Source organism: Sesamum indicum, linkage group LG9, assembly GCF_026168435.1.
Source record: "Sesamum indicum cultivar Baizhima isolate 11 linkage group LG9, ASM2616843v1, whole genome shotgun sequence".
NCBI lineage: Eukaryota > Viridiplantae > Streptophyta > Magnoliopsida > Lamiales > Pedaliaceae > Sesamum > Sesamum indicum.
In genome coordinates, this window is record NC_142665.1 from 1,595,360 (window position 1) to 1,617,071 (window position 21,712).

Sequence of the window (21,712 nt, forward strand, 5' to 3'; positions counted from 1 at the left end):
GCATTTATAAATACTTCTGATTGTTGACCTATTTTATTATGATGAGGATGGTGGTGATTCTTTCTGTTTCTGTCACTTATATAATATTTTCCTTTTACAATCAAGCTGGAAACTGCATAATCTAGAATCGTTATTACTCTCCCTGTTCTCTGTTTTTCTCGATGTAGACCATCTTTAACGTATATGTTGATTAATTCACCTTTTACAGAGTAGTGATCATGTAATTAAAATTATTCAAAACTTACTTCTTGTCTGTTATTATTATTAATTTTCAATTTCAGTATTTTCAAGTAATTTATTGTTTTGTATCTAATTTTGTGCGATAAGTAAAAATATATTTGAATTAGAATCTTTTGTGAACAAAATTTCTTACGAAAAGATGTAATAGATTCAAAATATATTTAGATCAGCATATTTTATGATTTTCTTTATGCAAAAATATGTGATATAACGAAAACATTTTTGGATTTGGATATTCTATACAGTTTTTGTTACGAAAATAATATTTCTTTTTGCATGAAAAGACATTATATTTTATATTAGGTTTTCTTGTATGAAAAATAAACATAATAGAATGAAATTTTTAAAATTTATGATTCAGTCTAACAAAGAGATCCAACCAAATACGGCATCACAATTTAAAATATCTGTTCTACTTTATTTGAATTCACTATAACTTAATTATTTCATAATTGTTTGTTGGAATTGATATATTATTTAATTTATTAAAATATTAAATATAAATTACATACTTACTACTTATATATATACATACATACCAACAAAAGTGATTGAGTTGTGCGTGAAAATAAAATGCTTACATTAAGAATGTTCACAAATTAAAATGGGAATAGTTGCAAATCGTCTCAAAATGAACAATTTCGTTCATTCTTTTTCTCCCTCAATACTATTTTACATTCTCTCCAACTTTTCAATTCTCCAATATTAATTCTCTCTCAAATTATGTGAAAAATGATGAATGGAATGATCTAATTTGAAGCAATAGGAGAATGCGTTGTGCTACCTATCATGCTCAATGCTACACACGGCTGATCCACAGGTACCTGAAATTACATCAAACAAATCCACTTAACAATACATATAATTACTGAAAAAATAAATTTATAGGGTTTTTATGATATTTGAATCCTATCCATCACGCTCAAAGAAAACAAATACAGAAATTAAAGGCTTTGTTTGTGCTTTCTTTTATTCTCAATTTTTCATTTTTAGCATTTTCAAGTGAGTTTTTATTTTTTCCTTTTTAGATTGATTTTGTGTGATTAATCAAATATGTTTGAATTAGTGTGTTTTATGACATGTATATTTTTTTACAAAAAAGACATGAAATAATAAAATTGTGTTTGAATTACGATGTTTTTGTAGTAAATTCCTTTGTATATCAAGGCATGAAAATGTGTTTGAATTGGGGTTTTGTGAAATTTGATTACAAAAAAGGAGGTATTTTGTAATAGTTCCTTGTCCGAAACATGTGATAAATTAAAAAATTTATGATCAAATTCTACATAGAAAGATCCAATCATACATGATTTTAAAATTTGAAATAGTACAGAACTGACAATAAATCTTTGAAATGAAATCAAATAAGATAAGCTAATATTTATTATAATTTTTAGCTATAATTAATATTTTGCTATGGCCATCAGAAATTTATACTTTCAATTCAAGCATGTCAATTAATCACTACAAAAAGCTAATATTTCTTTATAATGAAGGTATTCGTTTTCAAGAGGGAAAGAAAACTGATATTGCTATAATTTCATATTTTATTTGAAAAAAAGAATAATTTTATCCTATAATAATTAAGTTAGGACACATGGTAGTCTGACAAAGTACAGAAGGAGATAATGATTAGGACAGCACAGTGTTGGTCACTTTAGAGAACAGAAACACATACCTCTGACACACACTGCAACACATTTATCTTTTTTAGTACTGTAGTAAATTGATGCCTTTTTATTAATGGTGAAAATGACAGCACATTCCTAACTCCTTGGTTAAGATTTTTTGTGTTGATTTTTTATTTGATTATGATAAATAATAATATAATATTAATTTGCGGTTAGTGGGAACTTACAAAGTGACCAGCTCCAAGAATCCAGTAGAAGTGTAAATTCCTGTAGGATTTAGTGAAGCCCTTTGTGATCTTTTCTTCCCCACAATAGATTGCTCTTCTCTCCATGCTCAAGAAACTTCTCAGCCCATCCCACCTGATCAATTTATAAACTTCCAATCAATCAACCATTACTTGTTATTTCTTAAATTGATGAGTAGTTCAATTTTACAGTTATATTTTTAAAAGAAACGTGTATGATTGACACTTAATCGCATGTTGCTGTATTACTAAAGTGTGATGAAAGTTGTTAGTTTTCGACAGTCTTACTTGAGCTTTTCCACCCAAGCTTCAGTTCCTTTGGTCGAGCAAATGACGTCGAGCTGCAACAAAAATTAAACCATATTACTTTCTATTTTAGCAAAATTTAACAAAAAAAAAAATGAAATTTGTATGATTTTTGAAATAGATAAATGAATCTTACTTGACCACTATATATAGTGAGATTGACCCCTTTTGCTAGCAGTTCATCAACCTGCAAAAAGATGAGGACAAGATATGGAATCATGACTCTAAACTTTCTAATAATATGTGGAAATTTCAAGGACTTAGCATGCAATTATTTACAAAAGGGTAAGCGTTCTTACCTCTTGGATCCTGGGTCTCATGAAATCTGCTTGCAGGGCATTGAAAACAAGATCTGATTGCCCTCCCCACCTACAAAAACAACGTCAATATTCAAATCCTCATTCTTATATGGAATTGAAAGAATATCTGAAAAAAAAACTCACTGAACGCTGCTTGGTATAATCTTGAGCTTCTTCTTGATCTCACCGTTCATTAGGGAATCAAGATCACCATCACCACCAGGAGTAGACCTCAAAGAATTCAAATATCTCGAGTAGCGTTTGACAGCAATCTGTTGTGAAAGCTCAGAGGCTGTCAATGACACAGGATCCATCCCTGAATCCAGCAGGAAATTGTAGAAATCCTGGAAACATTCTCAAATACTCACCTCATCCATATCATATATACTAATATTCAAATATTTAAACAAGTTAGTAATAATAATTATTTACCACCGAATTGCTGCTGGAACTGATAACATCTTCCAGCTCACTCCATGAATCAGTTGCCTCTACAAATTTCCCGGCATCAAGTTGCCGCTTTATTTGCTCTGCTAAACTGTTTTTATTATATGTATATCAGCATATATATATATATATATATATATATTCTTGTTTGACCTGAAAAATACTGAAAAATGTGGACCTGTTTGATTTCATGAGGCCATTCTTGTCCAGCCTGGAGACATCTTTGAGGAGAGGACCCCATGAAAACTGAATAATCATGTAAAAACATTACAAAAGTGAAGGTATATTAGTTGTCAGAATTAGCAACAACTAAGAAAAGGTACGAAAAGATGGTCATTTATTAATTTATTAACAAGAATTCATACCACAAAATCTTCTGGTGATATCCAAGTGTCCCCCAGTGCAATTCCTGTGTTCAAACAATTTTTTCTCCAATTGATCAGACGGATGCTTATCGAAATTTCAGGCAAATGAGTTCAATTTTCTTCAAATTGATTAACTAATTAGCTAATTTCCAAACACATCAAGTAATAAGAAATAAGATTAATGAAAATTGTGGTAATATATGTTGATTAATAATGAAGGAAAAATGATAAAGAAATAGGATTAGAATATTTACCTCCAAGCTTGAGCTTCAATTTTCCAGTTTGTATTGCATTGAGAGCTGACAATCCAAGTGTAACAGCATACTTCCCTCCATAAGACTCTGCCACTATGTAAAGAGGGCTCCTCTGCAGCCTCTCATTTCTGTTGAAAACTTGAATCAACAGTGTTGTCAAATCAGCTGCTGCCTCATCATCACTTTTCACCAACAACTTTGTGTCCTCCACAAAACTGTATCCAGTCCCCACTGGATTGTCCTAACCAAAATAATTCATCAACATAAATCACTACAAATACCCAACTTGTGACTTTAATTAATGTTGGAGGGTTATCGCTGGCCGACATCCATAATAAACCTATAGACACACTACAAGAACCAGGGCCTTGACTCGTTTGCCAATAATCGTAAAGCTGATAACATATATGGTAATCTCACCACAAACAGGAGATCAGCTATTCTCAACCATGTTGAGTTTCTTGGTTTCAGATATGTATCCAAAGGCCCTACTTCTTCAAAGTTTCCAATCCCAACTCCAGAAGCACCCTAATTGAAATTCAATAATTCATCTGAAAATGGATCACTGAAAAAAAGAAGAAGAAAATCCAGTGGAGAAAGAAATACTAACAGGTCCACCCTGCAGCCAAAGGATGACAGGCCATGGCTTTCTTGGATCTTGAGTTCTGTATGGACTTGTGTAATACCACCAGAACATGTGGGCTTCTGTTCTCAGACAGACAGACACATGAGAGAGGGAGAGATATGAGAATTCACAGAAAGAGAAGGTACGTATTCAGTGGAAGATGAATTCTTGAAATGTAGCTTACTGGGCCTGACTTCAACATAACCCCAGGCTTCTGATCCATCTCCCCCTCTTCTTCCACCTTCCACTACTACTGATAATTCACACACAAACAAAACGCAGACAACAAGAGAAACAACAACATGGGACTTAACCATTTTCTAAGGATTTATTTCTGCAAATTTAGAAAGAAATTCAGAATGTGTAGGAATTTTCAGTACAACTACACACACGCATATACAGAAAAAGAAAGATAAAGGGACGATGATGATAATGATGATTGGAGCTGGTCATTCCCTTTTGAGTGTTTAATTTGCCTCTGACCCCAACAGAAATAACCAAAAAAATAGGGCAGCTGCAGATCAAAAGTTTGGCACCAAATTTGACTTTGCAGATTATGTGATCCTTACTTTTTCACTCAACAAATAAATATTTGTTTATACATACATGTGCCCAGTTGTGCACGGAATTTGTAGCACTAAACAATTGACTGGTCTACCAAAAAAGTTGTATTCTTTTGGAATTGAAAGAATATTTTATTCAATTTTGTTTTTGTATATCTATATGTAGGATGACACGTGCAGTGGTTTATCAACATCTATCACTGCTTTCTTAAGTACAAATTATTTACAGTTACTACAAAAATAAATAAACACAACACAATATCACCAACAAAATGATCATAATTTTAATATTGTCAATAATTTATATATATATATATATATATATATTTATCATAATAATAAATTTTATAATTTAAAAGCGACCTACTCTTACAAAAAGTTATCACCAACAGTGACCAAATAAGTTGTGCATAAAAAAATTGTCACTCGAAATAATTAATGACTATAAATAATTAATATTATTATTGTGTATAAATATGTTGTTAATTGCTTATATATTTGTGACAAAATTAAAATTAGGATAAAATAAATAATTTTTCTTAATATTAGGTTCAATTATACAAATACTTCTTAACCTTATAAAATTATAAATAAAATCCTTAAAAAGACGTGAATGTAATTTACCCATATTTAGATCATATTGTTTTATAGTGGATAGTTATTTAGGGTGGGGCCAAAAGGTAGAGGGGAGATGCGTGCCAGAGAATATGGTTTTATCCCTTTTGCTGTTGAGGAAAGGACTCAAAAGTCCTTTCCTTTTGGTCCTAAATATATTTTTTTCAGAAAATCCCACCTTTTTACTAAAACAAAGGCAGTTATTTTTTGTTTTTTTTTTCGTTTTATAGAAGTGTTATTAGTTATATAATTGCATAAAGATTTCAGTTAAGATCATACATTAACAAATTTTAATTAATATCCAAACATTCAATGAAATTTAAATTCATAATTTCATATTTATTTATAAGATTATGAAATCTTAACACAGTTGAGTGTAACCAGAAATCTTAGTCAACCAACACAAAGGAAAAGAGAGAGAGAAAGAGAAAACGATTTGATTCAATTAGGACGAAAAAAGTGAAGAGTATATACTTTTTCGAGATTTGATAGATCGTACATTTATTATAAAGTATATCAAGTAATTAGATGATTGATTGATATCATATTTTTCAAATACGAGTGTGAGACGATTATTGTTGCACCAAATATACAAAATATCGAATATAACATAAATTTAATCGTGCATTGATTTGATTTAGTCCAAGAATCTTAAATGGGCTCAGAACAAAATTCCCGTCATTTGTCCGAAAATTCCTCAATTTTTAAAAGGTTGTCGGTATTTTGATATATTTGGGCTTAAGGAAAGACTGGGACAAGTTGCAGTTCTTGGAAAATATGGGCCCAAGTTTGGGATGTCGGAAAACAATGGGCCTGAGGAATCATATTACGGGCTGGCCAGAAAGACGTGGTAATCTCAATTTTTTTCTTAATTGAAGGTATTAATTTTGCAGTATTGAATTTCTAATGCATGTTTTGAATTTGTTTACTAATATTTGGATAAGCTTTACTGAATCTAGTTTAGTTAGTGATGTTGAGACTCATGACCAAATATATGGGCATTGATCTATTTTTAATTAGGAATATAAGCGTGTTAAATTTGTCAAAGCTCAAAGTTGGACCATCAAAACTCGCCCACTCCAGTCCAGAGACCCGACAAGTTAGATCCAGCACACAGAATTTTTAAAGTATTAAAAAAATTTAACACATCTCTTATATGTAAATATAAATAAAACCTACATTAACACTACAAACCGTATTACTTTTTATGTCTTATATGTACATATAAATAAAACCTACACATATTTTTCATATATGTATAAACATATATAATAAAAATTTTATTGAAAGAATAGTTTTGGATCAGGTTGGGGTTATTTAATCCCAACCCATTGAAATTCCTAATTTAAAAAATGATAATTTGTTAACGTTAAATAAAATTATGAGATTTTATGATGCTTTTCAGCTGAATCCCTAATAGACTTATTCTAACCAAATGGCTTGAATCTGTGGGACTGAATTGAAGTCTATGAACAACAGATTTTGCAAGGGTTGTTTGGAGATTTGAATTATCCAAAAAATAACATTAAGATTGTACATAATTAATTAAGTAAGGTGCCTTCACCAACTTGATTGCGTGACTTATTAATTAAAAAATAGTCATGCAACTTATAGGATATTATTTCAAGAATTGACCAATTACAATATTATTTGTCTTTTTCCTGTAACTCATTCATTATTTTAATTATATTAAAATATTTGTCTCATCGTTTGTTAATGGAATGTATATATTTCATGTAAAAATTAATTAATTTAGCACATTTGTATGTGTAAAAATATTTTATTTGTCATATGGTTTTATCACTTATTTTCAAATCATGGTAAGATTTCTTGTCAAAAAAAAAAAAAAATTTGAAACATACTCGTAGTTTATTTTTTGAATAAAAAATCTAGGATTAACTCATTGTATAGTTATTGGGTTAAATGTAATTTACCTTTCCTATGATATGTTAAATGAGCAAATATTCCTCTATGAAAAAAGAATTAGCAAATTATTCCCGTGTTCAAAAAATGAAGCAAATCAAATCCTACCAATGGTTTAGCTACGGGGATAATTTGCTTCATTTTTCAAAACGCATGGGATAATTTACTATTTTATTTTTTATAGGGGATATTTTTACTTATTTCTCTTGTCACATGAAGTAAATTTCATTTCTTCCTATAATTATGCTAACCAAAAGAACAAAATTAACTTCTCTAGTAAAAGAATCTAATTGTAACGAAGTAATTCATTTAACGAAAACTCATTCAAACATCATTCCCAACTTAGTCACCATAACCCTAATTATGTGTTTCAAAAGCCAAGTCCATAACACATAAAATGACAAACTCTATTCTTGAATCCACAATCGAACTAAAAATTATAAACACAATTCTTGAAACGATTCCATTTTAAACAAATAAAATTTTGCGTACTGGAAATGCAGAATTGCACTTCAGTTATTTTGTAGTATTAATAGGATTAAATGCAATTTTTGTTCCGTATTTTAGTTATTTATTTTTTTAGGATAGTAAATGAGTCCCGCTGTAATTTTTTAATTTTACATTTTTAATTTTTCAGTGATCGGAATTTATAAATGTTGTCGGAAAAAAAATATCTGTCCTACATACTTTTTTTAAATTTGAGGCTTTTGTTACAATTGATGAATTTAATAAATCAAAGTCGTGAAATGAACATAAAAGACAGAAAAAAACACACACACACACACACTAAAAAGCCTATCATGAGAGGACCCAACCGTCTCCAAGCTCTCTTAATTTAATTAAGTACAGCTGTCCTTATCTCTGGTGGATATATATATATATATATATGGTTTAGCATGAAATTGAAACCGCAACCAACCTTACACAATAATCATAGTTTAAACCTACTTTTAAAAAAAAAATAGAAAATGAGAATATATAATTATATTAGTATTAATAAATCAATGGAAAAAAAACAATTTTGTTCCATTAACTTAGGGATAATGGCATTTTTTGTCCAGGTTCATTAAGAATAGTGTTTTAGGATTGTATTTTTAAAAAAGTGGTAATTTCAATCCAAAAAACCCTAATTTTGTCGGAACCCTCACATGTGGCTCACGTGACCACAAATATTTGAGGCTTTGCTTACTCATCCGACAATCAATGGATGCGTGGATTAAAATAACGTGTATTTATTTACGTAGTAAAATTGATGTGTATAAATTAAACACATCAGCATTGTCAACTCACTACCGCTGCCCGGTGTCTTCAAAAAAACAAAACCCTAAATCTGACGCTTACCGCAAGTGAAGTTCAAATTTATGTTTTGCTAGCTTTTGGGTGTAAAGAGCATGTTTTATTGTGTTGTGTTGTCTTTTTATTTGTAATCACAATAAATTTAAATAAATAATCAATCACATCTTCGGTATAACTTAAAATCATGATCTTAAATTTACTTTTAAAAACTTAGTAATTAATAAGTATGAAAAAGAGGAACTTAAAATCAAGAAATCATTTCAAACCGCATCCATCCTTTGATTTTAATTGACAAATCATAATTTCAATACCCACTTTATAAAATTTCATGTGATCTTTTTTACAAGAAATTAATATAAGCAGAATTGGTATAATATCGCAGTATAACTTTTATTTATTGATTAAATCGTTTTTAGTTATTAAAGAATTATTTGATAATATCTATATATTAATTAGTAAAAAATATGAAAGTAATATTATGATAAAAAGATGGATTGAATATATAATGAATTGTGGGATATATATATGCTGAATTTCTAATCATACATTTATCATCTTCCAAATAATTTTATTAATTATATTACTTACTATCTTTCCATAAACCCTCAGAACACCAACACAGACACACACACACACACATATATACATATTAATTCTGTCCCTCAGCCGTTGTGTAGTATTTCGTTTTTGTCTTTCTCTCTCCATATATATACATATATATAGATATATATGTATAAACATTCACACACTCAAACACACAGCACAGTCACACACAGATTTCACGGTACTACCTACGACAGTTGAAACCTCTCTCTTCGCTGCCTACACTTCATCTCTGCAGCTTGAAGTCGAAGAAGATGAATCCCACCTCAATTCCAATCTCCAGAAGACTCCTCCAATCAGCAGACCTCAACAACTTCGACGCCGCTCCCGGAACCTCCCTCTCCGCCGCCATCGACCCCGTCTTCCAGCCCTCAAACGCCACCACCGCCACCCGCCCCTTCAACCCCAACCTACCCTTCGGCTCCTCCATGGTCCTGACACTCCTCGTCCTCCTTACCGCCCTCTTCTTCCTAGCCTTCTTCTCTGTCTACATCCGCCGCTTATCTTCATCAGCCTCGGAGGACACAGGGACTCCCTCATCCGCCTCCCGCAACCGTACTCCACCACCCAACCAGAAAGGCGGCCTCGACAGTTCCGCCGTGAACTCTCTCCCCCTGGTGGCCTACGGCAAGGCGGCGAAGCACCCGATGATCGACGACTGCACAATCTGCTTGAGCGAGTTGAGGGAGAGAGAGACGGTGAAGCTGATCCCTTATTGCGGTCACGTGTTCCATCCTGGCTGCATTGATACGTGGCTGTCGACGCACGTGACCTGCCCGCTGTGTCGGTCAGCCGAGCTGTTCGAGAGAGTTGAGGAGGAGGTTTGTTTGGATGTGACGCATGATAAGAATGGGAGGGATATGGGTGAGAGATGGAGGGTGGAGGATGGAGACGCGTGGAGGGACGAGAGGTCGGGGGAAGTGAGGAGGACGTGCAGTGGCTCTAGCCTGGTTCATAAGGAGGCGGTGTTGTTGCAGAGAAGCACAAGTCTCTGACTCTGACACACAGTTATGTGTTATTCCAGCCTTTTCTTTTTCTTGTCTTGGGAAAAAGTCAGACAACAATTCTGTCTTTTAAAATCATAATTTTCAATTGATTAATATTTATTATTATTATTTTTTATTAGGCATAAAATTTTTCTGTTCAAATAAAATATATAATTTAAAATTTAATTATCCAATAGTACCTATTGCTAGTAAATGACTGGAACACATGTATTATATATAAATTTTTTTCTTATAATATAAAACAGGAAATTACGAAACAAGCTCAATATCAAATTTGATATAAATAAAAAAAATTACTATCATTGTTTTAAATAAAATTGATAATGATATATCCTCATTTGATAGTGTTGATTCAGTATCCTCTGTATTACCAAAACTCAATATAATAATTGTTTCAGAAAAAAATAAAAATAAAAAGTATTACAAGAAAACTATATATCACTCAATTTTGAGTGAGTTTGTCTCTACTCAGACATGGTCCATTCTGCTACAACTTGTGCTACGCCCCAATAAATTAATAGCCAGATGAATTTCTTATTCAGAATTTTATTATTATTTTTTATAATGGATAAACTTTTTTGTTGAAGAAAACAACCCATGTAATTTTGTTATATATATATATCATTAAAATGCAACTAGCTCCTCTATCAAAACTTTATTTAATAGGGAAGAAATTCCTTTGGAAAAATAAAAAGAAAACCCAAGTGATTATATGTTTCTCGTGGACTATTTTTACAGTAAGGTCCAATTTTGGCTCGATATTCACATAATTGATTTTAAAAAATATTATTATGATGTTTGATTTCACATTTTATAATTGATTTTATATATAAAAGGATACTTCCATTTATATTTTGTGATTTATGGTCTATTTGCATCAATAAACTCATATTAAAAAAAACACATGCTCGTGTCTAATAAAATTCAAATTTATGATTTAGAACTAATTTATAGGATATTAATCTTAATCACTGAATTAAAAGATGGTTAGCCACATGCCCCATTTCTTGCACCTTTCTTTTTATATTTGGGTTGTGAGGTGAATTGTTAGGAATTGATAATTGAAGTGATGACTCAGACTTCAATTACTTTCTCAAAGAATAGACACTTCAACCAAATTTTTGTTGATTGACAAATGTAAATCACGTGCTTAGATCACAATTTAAGCTTCACAAAACCTCACCCCCATTTCTCGTTGCATTTAATATATGCATACTGTCTACATAAAAATTATATTTTTTATTTTGTTTAAAAAATATGCACATAATATATATTAAATATAATAACATGTTTAACGAAATTAAAGACCAAAGGCAATATATATATATATATATATATACACTTTATTTAGTGAAGAAGAATGCAAAAGTTTCTTGTAAGTTTTATGTTATGGACACTTTACCAAAAGTTATATTCACACGTCTCGAGAATATCTTTCAATTACTTTTTTTTATATGTTTTAAGCAAAAAAGAATACTTTAAGTTAGTAACAATAATGCCATGGTCGGTACGTAGGAATTACATTAATTGAAATAATATACACAAAAAATTACAAGGTAATAAAATTATATTATTTCTTAGTTGATTTTATCCACATAATTCATAACTAGAAAATAATAATTAATAATGAAATAAAATTATCTTTATGACAAATTTGTCTTTTAGTATTTTTTTTTCAAAAATTACTTAAATTCATATTTTATTGAATATGTTGAATTTTATTGTATAACATTAGACTTTTCAAAATTGTTTATAAATTAATAGAAACAATCAAACTGATATCACTTTCTGATTACCATGCATACACAATTAGTACTCAGTACCAGAAAAAAATGCACTTAAATTTAATAACAATGAACACTAAATATTAAAACTAATATAAGTGGTAAAAAAAAGAAAAAAAATTTCATTACCAATATGTTGAAAATAACTAATACCATGTTGAAATCAAAATCATACCAATGGGTTTGAGAATGTCGATTCCATTTTTACTCTATCCCGATCTACGTAATATGAAACAAAAAGTACTATCTAAAGTTTTGTTCATTAACATTTCAAAACAATCGACCAAATTAGGGAGAACAATCAAAACCTTACGAGCTGCCGCCCTATCATCTAACCGGCTGCAAAAATAATCAATTAAAGTTGGCCGACATCAAAGCCAACTCTTGTACGAACTCCGGACGACTCATTCATGTGACCCTAAACTGACTGTTGATTTGCTAACTCCTGTTGTTTTCACACAACCAACATTTTCTGTACGAGTACATATACAAACTTTATCCAATGCGAATAAACTTATGCAATATTACTAATCAATTCCATAACACGTATTGTTTCATCAGACCTGGTTCTCCCAAATAGTCTGATTTTCTTGGAACCAATATCTATCATAAAGTGAAATATTAACATCGTCGTGTTTTATATAACCCTCTAAATTGATTTCATAAACCCATATAGTAAATCTTGAAGTAGTCCCCCACAATAAGTATTTCCAAGTTCAAGCCTCAAACAAGAGTACTGTTTTAACAAATATTGCAAGCAGCATTTGCCATAACTTTTCATCATATCGGCACAATACTTCACTTGTGTATGTAAGAGTACAGATCCATCTCCATTTACATTACTAGTCAAGCTTTGTAAGAGTGTATATGCACACACCAATGCACAAATCACGGCAGCTTAAACTTCAAGAAGCCTTCTGCTATCTCAAAATCTCTTTATTCACAATAAAGCCATCACTAATAACCAATGACTTTCCAGTCAGATAAATCAGTAATTTGGTTAACTCAAATTGCTGTGGTAAGTAATGCTTTCTGCTGGTTGAGGGGAAAATTGACTGCAGATAATTAAGATGCAAGTGGACGCACATAACTTATGCTTATCCGTCTTAACAATAACAGAGGTGCCCCGCCTGTGGAAAGAAAACATTCTTTTTACGGAATAGAATGATGGAAATATGTGTAAAAGCTAAAGAGATTAATTACCTGGCGGAAGGGGAAACAGAGCTACTTATCAGAAAGCAAGCTTCTTATTTCATCTCTCATCATTGTTACTCTATATGCTATTTGTTCTTTTTCTACTAATGGGTAAAATAAGCTCGGACGGCCTCGACTACCGGGGCCTGGCACATTGGACACTTCCTTGTACCCTGGACCAATTTTTCAGCACACTTGGAACAGGTGCACATGTGCCCACATCTGCATCGAGTGAGAAGGTGGTGGTCTTCATTTTATGTAGATAGAGTATAATCAAGTTTAACGCTTATGCATCATGACAAGAATAGTTGCATGATTAACAAACTTAGAAACATCCATATTAAAAGTAAAGAGTGTTTTCAAGAAATTCAGGCCCCAGTATAGATTATCTATATGCTGCGATGGTAAAAATCACTTCCTAGCTTATGAGGCCATTGGTGGGGCACCTCCAATAATATACATTCCTTGTTCTATGGTGTTGCACATGTTATAGGCACCTTTAATCTTTTGGACAGATATCCCTACTATATACATTGATAACCTCTAAAGACATGTTTCCTTACAGATCTCCAACAATCAACTTCTGCTAAAAAATTCTGATTTTATCATAATTGAAAAGGCATGTGATGCTCTGGTCATTAGTTTTACCAATTTTTGGGATCAAATTAACATTTTATTCTCGTTGATTTGCTCTGCGTTTAAAATCTGATATATTTCATTATTAGTTTTTTTCTTTTGTCTAATTTTCTTCTTTGATTTATTCCTTATTTTACTATAGGATTTATAAATATATATATATATATATCCACATAAATGTGTATATTATAAATATATATATATATATTTCTTTTCTTTTTTCTTCCACCTTCTGTTACACACTTGAAAACCTTCGCCTCAGCTGCCCCATCCAAAAAACCTAAAACCACAAGCCTCCATCATTGTTCTCCCCTATTTCATGTTTTCTTCTGCCTTCAGCCATCTCAGTCAATGCCTCAAGACCCTCATTTTACATGTGTTCAAATCTCATAAGCATGTCACCACACTTGGTAAACCATCATCACCCATCCCTACTTCCTGTCTCATTTACCACTCACAATTAAAGCGTAGCCAAGCTTTTCATTCCAATTGATCAGCCTATGGATTTGCTGGGGATTGAGGTAGAACTGGAGTTGCGGTGTAAGGCGGCAGCAAGGTGATCTCAGAGGTTAGGAAGAAGAAAGGTCTACAAGAAAAGATGAAATGAGCCAAGGCCAAAGGGAAAAAAAGGAGAATGTATACATAATACTTTATGCTCCCCTCTCCTATTTCTGGTCCTATTTCCTTCTTGAACATCCTAAAATCCAGCTCATTTCCTAAAAAGGAAAAACAACTTCTCACTTATAAACTTATGATCACTAATTTTGAGGGATAACTCATTTTCAAACTCCCTTCAATTTTAAAACTCGTCAAACTTAATAATGGGACTGGAGGAGTATATGACTGCTCAGAGAAAAAGAGATAATCCTCATCTAATTCTTATTTTCAATCTTTCAGAGACTAGTTGATTTACTTATTATCAGTAAGCAGATCTATGTGCATTACACACCTCTAGATCTATATTCACTATATGAATGCCTGAACACAAAAATACTAGTGGTAACTGAGAGTTTTAATTTAACATGTTACTTAGAACTTTGTTTTGGTTTGATGTAATTTCCAGAGGCCAGCCAACACAGGGTGAGAGATTTGGTTATTTTAACTTTCAACGTACTTTGGCCTTTTATTTTTCAGATGACTAACATGGAGAGATAAAAAGGTTATTTTCCTAAATTCATTACCCTCTAAGACGCCATCAGTGATACTGGTATAATGATTGAAAAAGAAGGTATGTATTCTTATTGCACAAAGCTTAGAAAGTGTCTATATAACAGTTATCCATAGTTTTTTCTCTCAGTATCTATAGAGATAGGCACATTAATTACCTGTACAACAAGGAATCAATCTTGTTATCACAACACAAGCAGCAAATCCCTCTCCTTACATGATCCCATGGAGATTCATCACAAAGTGTATTCCTCTTGGATGCATCTGTATCTGATAGCATCAGTGAGGGTCAAGTCAAAATCAATGAGAGAAAAGAAAAGCACTATATGGGCACAAAGATGCACCAGGAAAGAAGCAGGATTTTAATTTCAGAAAGAAAATGATTTCCTCTCTAAGCCTGGAAAGAAGAAAATGAGATATATATCATATAGAAAAACAAAAGTTCCAATACAACCCTAAAAAATGCACAGGTTTATGAACTTCAAATAATATCCAGTTGGAAATTCACCTCTTGTTAAGATTGACCGATTTAAAGCTGCAGAAACCTCTTGCCGCACTGAACGCTGCAATTCTATTTGCATATCCATGCATGCTTCCAGCATACTTTGCATGTTGTTCATCCTTTGCTGAAGCCTAGCCATGTCAATCCTCAACTCATTGATTACCTCCCACTCCTAATATACATAAGCAGAATTTGTTGGTGAATTGGTGATAAGTTAAATTTAAGGAGCCTAAATTGCAATTTAACAAATGAACAACCGAAGATGTGATGGGAACTGAAATTTATAACTTCAATTTTTACACAAGGAAAAGAACGAAGTTTATGGCCAGAAGCACTGAAGTACAATAAAAGGATATTAAATTTTGAAAAACTATCGCTTTACATGAGAACATCTTATAGATCCCTCAATTTCGAAAGAACACGCATTTTGAAGTAGGGATCGTTGGGGAGTTGATGAATCGAGTCCAGAAAAAGTGGGCATGTTCCTGAAAGTTTCAGGCAATTAAGGAGGATTCTTCTTCTGATTTCTGGTAAGTTCTTCAGCATATTTGCGTGATGTTAGATGGATTCCAAAGCCTCGTCCTTAAACATGTATACTGTTTAAACAAGTCTCTTGGATAAGTCAACAAGAAATTTTGGTTTGGCAATACTTAAAACCGAAGCAATTTAAGATTTCAAAGTACAAAATTACATAAGAATAAAGTTGGGTGTCACATTAAATGGAAATAGAAGAAGTCAAAGGATATTTGGGATTACCGTCCCCAACTGCTGGCTAAGGTTGTTGTGTCCCAAATTTGGACCCTGCAACTCCTCATCACCCCAAAGTGGCTGAGATGCAGTGACAAGGCTGGAACTAGGAGCAAATGGATTTCTATCAGCAGATAGAGCCAAAGCTCTACCATTTTGCTGTCCCTGGTCTTCCTCAACTAGGCTAGGAGAAGAAGATGCATCATCCAGTTCCCACCCACCAGAAGCATGACCTTGCCGTTCCACATGAGATTGTAGCACCTGGTCTAGGCTCTCCCGGAAACCACTTCGAAGAAGGCTAGAGACGCGTCTCCTACATCAGAAAACAAAAGTTAAATACAGGGTGTGCAAGAAAGTCATGAATTTGGTGCAGGAAATTACTTGAGTCAACTGTTATGAGATTGCATACCGGCTGAAAAGCTCCCTAAGTTCCATACTGTGATCATTATCATCATCAGGGAAATAAAATGTGGGCATCCTTCTAACGGATGTACCAACCTCTCCAGAAGGCATATCTAGCCAACTATCAATAGCTTCTTGCAAATCGTGGCTTGGCCAGTCTTCATGTGATTCTTGCATCTGATCTTGCTCCACAGCATTATCAGATGTTCCCTGTAGCCATTGATTAGCCGAGCTTTCCTGCCAACTTCTAGCCGTTTCTTCTCTGCTATCATCCACCCATTCTGTGAATGCAACATTAGTTACCTGTTGCCAGGTGCTCACTTCAAACTCCGGTACTGACTCTTGGAACTCGTTCACTCGTGCTGAAGCATCTTGCCCCTCAAATTGTTCATTTGTGTTTCTGCCCAAGTCAGCGGAATGACCAGCTAAGTCATGAACATAACTTGCACCATTTCTTGGTTCATAATGTTCATCAAGTATTTCATGTGGTCCACTGTAATTTGCATCCTCGGTTTCTAATGGCAATTCATTGGTAGTGGCATTGATCTCTTCACCATGTCCACTACCGGCATACTCCGAATCAGCGGATGCTTCTTGTTCAGTTGCCTCCCTGTTCAAAGTCAGCTCTTGTCTGCTATCAGCACTTTCAACATCCAGAGACATTTCTTGCTGGTGTCTCTCAATGTTCATAGACACTTCTTGTTCGTTTCCCTCATTATCCATAGACACTTCTTGCTCATTTCTATCATTGTGCAAAACAGGATTTCCTAATTCAGTTGCTTGCGTTACAAGTTCCCGCTGACTCCTGTTTCTATCTACAGCACCTTCTGAGTCAGGTGTTGTATGAATTCCTGCCACCTCCCTTTCCATGCATGTGGACTCTGATTCACCATTATTTTCATCACTGAAAGAGGAGTCCAACTCAGTGCTATTGGCTGAAGTTGAAGCAGAATTATCCAATTTGGAGAGGAATCCTTCTCTGTATTGCCATATCATGAAGCCATTAGTTCAGTAACAAAAATAAGGAAAGTAAAAGATTAGCTAGCAAATATCTTAACACTTCAAGAGGTAAATTCAGTTAAAGCCAACAGAAATAACAAAATAAGTTGAGGCATGAGCTTCATTACAATAAAGACGATCAGTTTAAAATTTAAGCGGAGTGCTAGAGATGTATCATAAAGCACTTACCATTCAAATATAAATTACAATCCTAATATACAAGCACTAATCCAGTTGATATTTTCCAACAAGGAAACTAGCAGAGTCTTCAGATATTTATGGCTAATAAGCCAAACAGACATTATTGTTAGTTACAACTTCTAGCCCCTTCTACAATATTAGCCTCCCCACTCACGCCGCATATTATCTTAAACTGTTATCCTTAAATCCAAGCATGCATATATAACTCAAACTCTGAGCATGTAAGTGCATAAGGAGTATAGAAAATACGAGTTTGTAAATGGTGATCACCTCAGAAGGGAAAAATGCTGAGCAAACATAGCAGACCTCAAGAAAAAACAAAAGAAATATGCAGAGACTTTCACTTTGTGTTGGGAGCTGAATATCATGAACATATAGCATAAGATCACCTGAGTCCAGAAACTGTATGCCTTTGCCTTAGCAGACCTAGTTCAGTTGCAGCCACAGAAGATGGTCTCTTGTCTGGGGTCAATCTTTCATTTCTTAAGAACCTACCTCTGAGGAGAGCCTACAAGATGGTATTATAATTAGCTATACGTGTTTTACAAAAGTGATGACCCAAACCACCCATGTGACACATCTATCTCCCAAAAAGGAGTTGAAAGAATGTGTACTACTGAAATGCATTAAATAATGAATTATAACCTGAATGCGATTGCGATGGGCGAAATCTGATACTGGCCTCTGCTCCAACAAACAGTGAAGTTCTGTTTTCCTCTCAGATTGAGCCCTCTGGAGAAGATCAAGAAGAGTCTGTCTACCACATAATCTTCGAATGGGTCTTCGTGCACCAATCTGAGCATGAGTGGTAATCAATCCATCACACACCTGCTCAATCTGAGAACCAGCTTCTTCAACACCACCACTATGCGATTCCTGATTGTTTCTCTGCTGGGCATTCGTTTGTACCCATTCTCTAATAACTCTCACCCTTCCACACTCATTCTCGCCAAGCCATTGTGGCCCCGATCGATTGTTTAGATGGAATCCGTTAGATGAATGACTCATTGCACCACTGTTCATCCATTCTCGAAAAATTTGTCTAACCCTTTCCCTTTCAGTTTCTCCCAAGTCACTAGATTGTTCAGATATTATACTGTTATTATCCTCATGCTCCATCTCAGAACCTGTGGCACCTTGATTCTCAGTTTCATCTGCATCTTCAGAGACATCATGCCCATTATCGCTTCCTTGTCCCACCGACATGGAACTACTTAAGCACTCAGAATCAGGACCATTTCTATTTCGCCTCAACCTGCGAGAATGGTTCACCACATGGTCACCCTCAAGCTCCCGCCACATTTGTAAGAGAGAGGATGCCCGGGTGCTAGGCCTGCCTTGTTCATCACCCCACTGAGTCGACACTGGAGATTGTGACTCCCCAAAGAAAGAAGGACCAAAAGCAGATACATTATGCAAACCCGCAACGGCCATTTTCAAAATTTTATCACATTAAACAAGAAGCAAGGTACACAATCTCGACGGTTTTCTGGAACAAAATTTACTCAGAAACACCGAGTATTTGCAAGAAACTACTTCACATCGTTGTACCCATAATTCGTCATCAGCCTCATACTGGCACTTCAAAGTCAACTCACGTAATCCAATAATACCTGCAAAAATCTTGAAAATTGTTATTGCTAACATTCAAGCACAAAAGTCAAATCGATTCATGTTAGATTCTAGAAATATGTATCCTTCATACAACCCTTCCTAAGGGGAAAAAGAATATAAGCCAAGATGCTTACAAAATTAAAGATTTAAAAAAGAAAAAGGAAAAGGGTTGCAACTTGCAGATCCATCTTGTACCTGACTAATGACAACTCACCCAAAAAGAAAAGGGAAACAAAAGCAACTGCCAAAATTCAAATTTGCCAACACTTTGAAACTGAAACAAGAAACGAATCCAAATGTAAGGAAAAACTGTGGAAAAAAACAACTAATTCATTCCCTTCAGAAAATATTCTTTGTTCCGCCAAAATCCATATCAAACCAATGCACAACACATCAAAAAATCAAATCCATATAGTCGCGCATAAATTTAACAAAAATATAACAACAATAATCATCGAGAAAAACAAAAAAAAAACACCATATAATTGACCAAATAAAAGGGAAACAAAAAGATAAATACAATACTACCTTGTTGCAACTATCACGCCGCACAATTCTTCACATTCAATTACACATCACCGCTCTTTACATTTAATTACATATCACCGCTCTTCACATTCAATGCACCAATATGTGCTACAGAGAGAGAGAGAGAGGGTCAGTTACAGAGAAATTATAGAGAGAGAGAAGAAGAAGAGGTGGGATTTATTCATGAAAAATAATAATAACAGCAAAAAAATAAAGAAAATAAAAAAAGGGGGGGGGGGGGGGGGAGGTGGAAGAGACAAGTCAGCGGCAACGTTTAATTTAACCTCTCGGAAATTTGGCCGTAACTCTAACGTCTATTTTTCCCTGTACCCGTAAAACAAGATCTCTTTGACTAACGGGCGAAGGCCGCGTGTCGCAGTCCTTTCCTTTTCACGAAATTGCAAATCTACCCCTATATTTCTTGTATTTAACGGTAAGAAGCATAGAATTGTGATTGTGGTAGTGACTTTTCTTGCTAATTGTGTGGAGTGTGGATTGCAAGACAAAAATATGTGCGGTTTGGAATACACTTGTCTTTGTCATTATGAAATTTCTGGTTCTAGAGATGTCTGGATTTGGATCTTTTTTATTTTTTATTATTTTTTAATTTTAATTTGAATTTTATGCCATTTTTTATATGGATCATATTAAAAATATCAAACAAATGAATTATGTCGAGTTAAAATAATAGATCTCACATTACAATTAAATTCTTCGATGTTTTCATTTTCCTATCACACCTTATTTACATTTTTAAAAAATAATCTTGCGGTCCAATTTTTCAATAATTCAAATGACTTAATTTCTTAAGACTATTAGCTTCTACAATACTGTTTAAGATATTTACGAATTAACATCATAAATATTTGAATTATTGTCTGGCAGAAAAATTGATGGGCAACTTAACGACATTCCATCTTACTCCCACTATTTCATATTTGAACTTTCGTGTTCAGCCACAAGCATATTAAATATTTAAACAATCAATATAAATATTTAATAAATCCATTTACGACTATTAAAAATTGAGTATATTTAACTGTAATCGACAATCATCAAACAACCAAACAATAATGTAACTAGCAAATTTTTGAGACATCTTTATAGAAGGAATCCAAATTTATGACACTGTAATTCACTAAATCACTTACAAGTTACTTTAGAATCAATAAGCCATCATCATAATTTCTTAACCAGTAATATTTATTGATTTATTTTTCAAATCTTATGTTAAAATCCCATTAAAATTTATAAATATTTAATCAATTCTCATTTATTTTTAATCAATCATCCAAATGTTACATGACTTTGCTGTTCTTCTTTTTCCTTTTTTTCTTAATTTGTTTCTCTAATTACAATTAATTATTGTGTAGAAGAAACATCACACGCCCACGTGGCGAACGTGGGACTGAGAAGCATAATAACAGTCAATTATCCCACGAGCCCCACCTTCTCTTCTCTCTTGCCAATTCCTCTTCTCCACCAATCAACCAAGTCGCTCAAATATCTTTCTCAAATA

General features: G+C 33.3%; 3 protein-coding genes across 6 annotated transcripts; 1 reads left to right on the forward strand and 2 right to left on the reverse strand.

Annotated features, from left to right (window-relative positions):
- Positions 1-791: 791 nt before the first annotated feature.
- SCPL51 (serine carboxypeptidase-like 51) lies at positions 792-4,993 on the reverse strand. The gene is made up of 13 exons (XM_011090508.3): positions 4,597-4,993; positions 4,398-4,492; positions 4,208-4,315; positions 3,788-4,028; positions 3,534-3,577; positions 3,347-3,414; positions 3,154-3,259; positions 2,866-3,065; positions 2,722-2,791; positions 2,559-2,609; positions 2,405-2,457; positions 2,099-2,231; positions 792-1,064 (listed from the first exon to the last, which is right to left on the reverse strand). The coding sequence occupies exons 1-13, from the start codon at positions 4,727-4,729 to the stop codon at positions 990-992; spliced, it is 1,377 nt and encodes a 458-aa protein (XP_011088810.1). The 5' UTR covers positions 4,730-4,993; the 3' UTR covers positions 792-989.
- Positions 4,994-9,385: 4,392 nt separating this feature from the next.
- LOC105169956 (RING-H2 finger protein ATL57) lies at positions 9,386-10,524 on the forward strand. Its single transcript, XM_011090506.3, has one exon. It carries the CDS (start codon positions 9,667-9,669, stop codon positions 10,405-10,407), a length of 741 nt encoding a protein of 246 aa, XP_011088808.2. The 5' UTR covers positions 9,386-9,666; the 3' UTR covers positions 10,408-10,524.
- A 2,355-nt stretch (positions 10,525-12,879) lies between these two features.
- Positions 12,880-20,416, reverse strand: LOC105169955 (uncharacterized). 4 transcript variants are annotated; one of them, XM_011090503.3, is made up of 9 exons: positions 20,194-20,416; positions 18,697-19,664; positions 18,441-18,559; positions 16,859-17,830; positions 16,459-16,762; positions 15,709-15,874; positions 15,359-15,470; positions 13,407-13,619; positions 12,880-13,333 (listed from the first exon to the last, which is right to left on the reverse strand). In XM_011090503.3, the coding sequence occupies exons 2-8, from the start codon at positions 19,483-19,485 to the stop codon at positions 13,502-13,504; spliced, it is 2,580 nt and encodes an 859-aa protein (XP_011088805.1). In that variant the 5' UTR covers positions 19,486-19,664; positions 20,194-20,416; the 3' UTR covers positions 12,880-13,333; positions 13,407-13,501. The 4 variants fall into 4 exon arrangements, with proteins under 4 accessions (XP_011088805.1, XP_011088806.1, XP_088741401.1 ...); XM_011090504.3 differs by having other exon boundaries at positions 12,880-13,351; XM_088885275.1 differs by having other exon boundaries at positions 18,697-19,674.
- Positions 20,417-21,712: the final 1,296 nt, after the last annotated feature.

Excerpts from the sequence above, each read along its gene's own strand:
- SCPL51 (XM_011090508.3), bottom strand. The coding sequence starts at position 4,729 with ATGGTTAAGTCCCATGTTGTTGTTTCTCTTGTTGTCTGCGTTTTGTTT. Across the intron at positions 2,792-2,865 it reads ATTATACCAAGCAGCGTTCA|GTGGGGAGGGCAATCAGATC; the intron begins GTGAGTTTTTTT and ends TTGTTTTTGTAG. Across the intron at positions 1,065-2,098 it reads TTCTTGGAGCTGGTCACTTT|GTACCTGTGGATCAGCCGTG; the intron begins GTAAGTTCCCAC and ends ATGTAATTTCAG.
- LOC105169956 (XM_011090506.3), top strand. The coding sequence starts at position 9,667 with ATGAATCCCACCTCAATTCCAATCTCCAGAAGACTCCTCCAATCAGCA.
- LOC105169955 (XM_011090503.3), bottom strand. The coding sequence starts at position 19,485 with ATGGCCGTTGCGGGTTTGCATAATGTATCTGCTTTTGGTCCTTCTTTC. Across the intron at positions 16,763-16,858 it reads CTTAGGGAGCTTTTCAGCCG|GAGACGCGTCTCTAGCCTTC; the intron begins GTATGCAATCTC and ends TTTCTGATGTAG. Across the intron at positions 13,620-15,358 it reads ATTGATTCCTTGTTGTACAG|ATGTGGGCACATGTGCACCT; the intron begins GTAATTAATGTG and ends CACTCGATGCAG.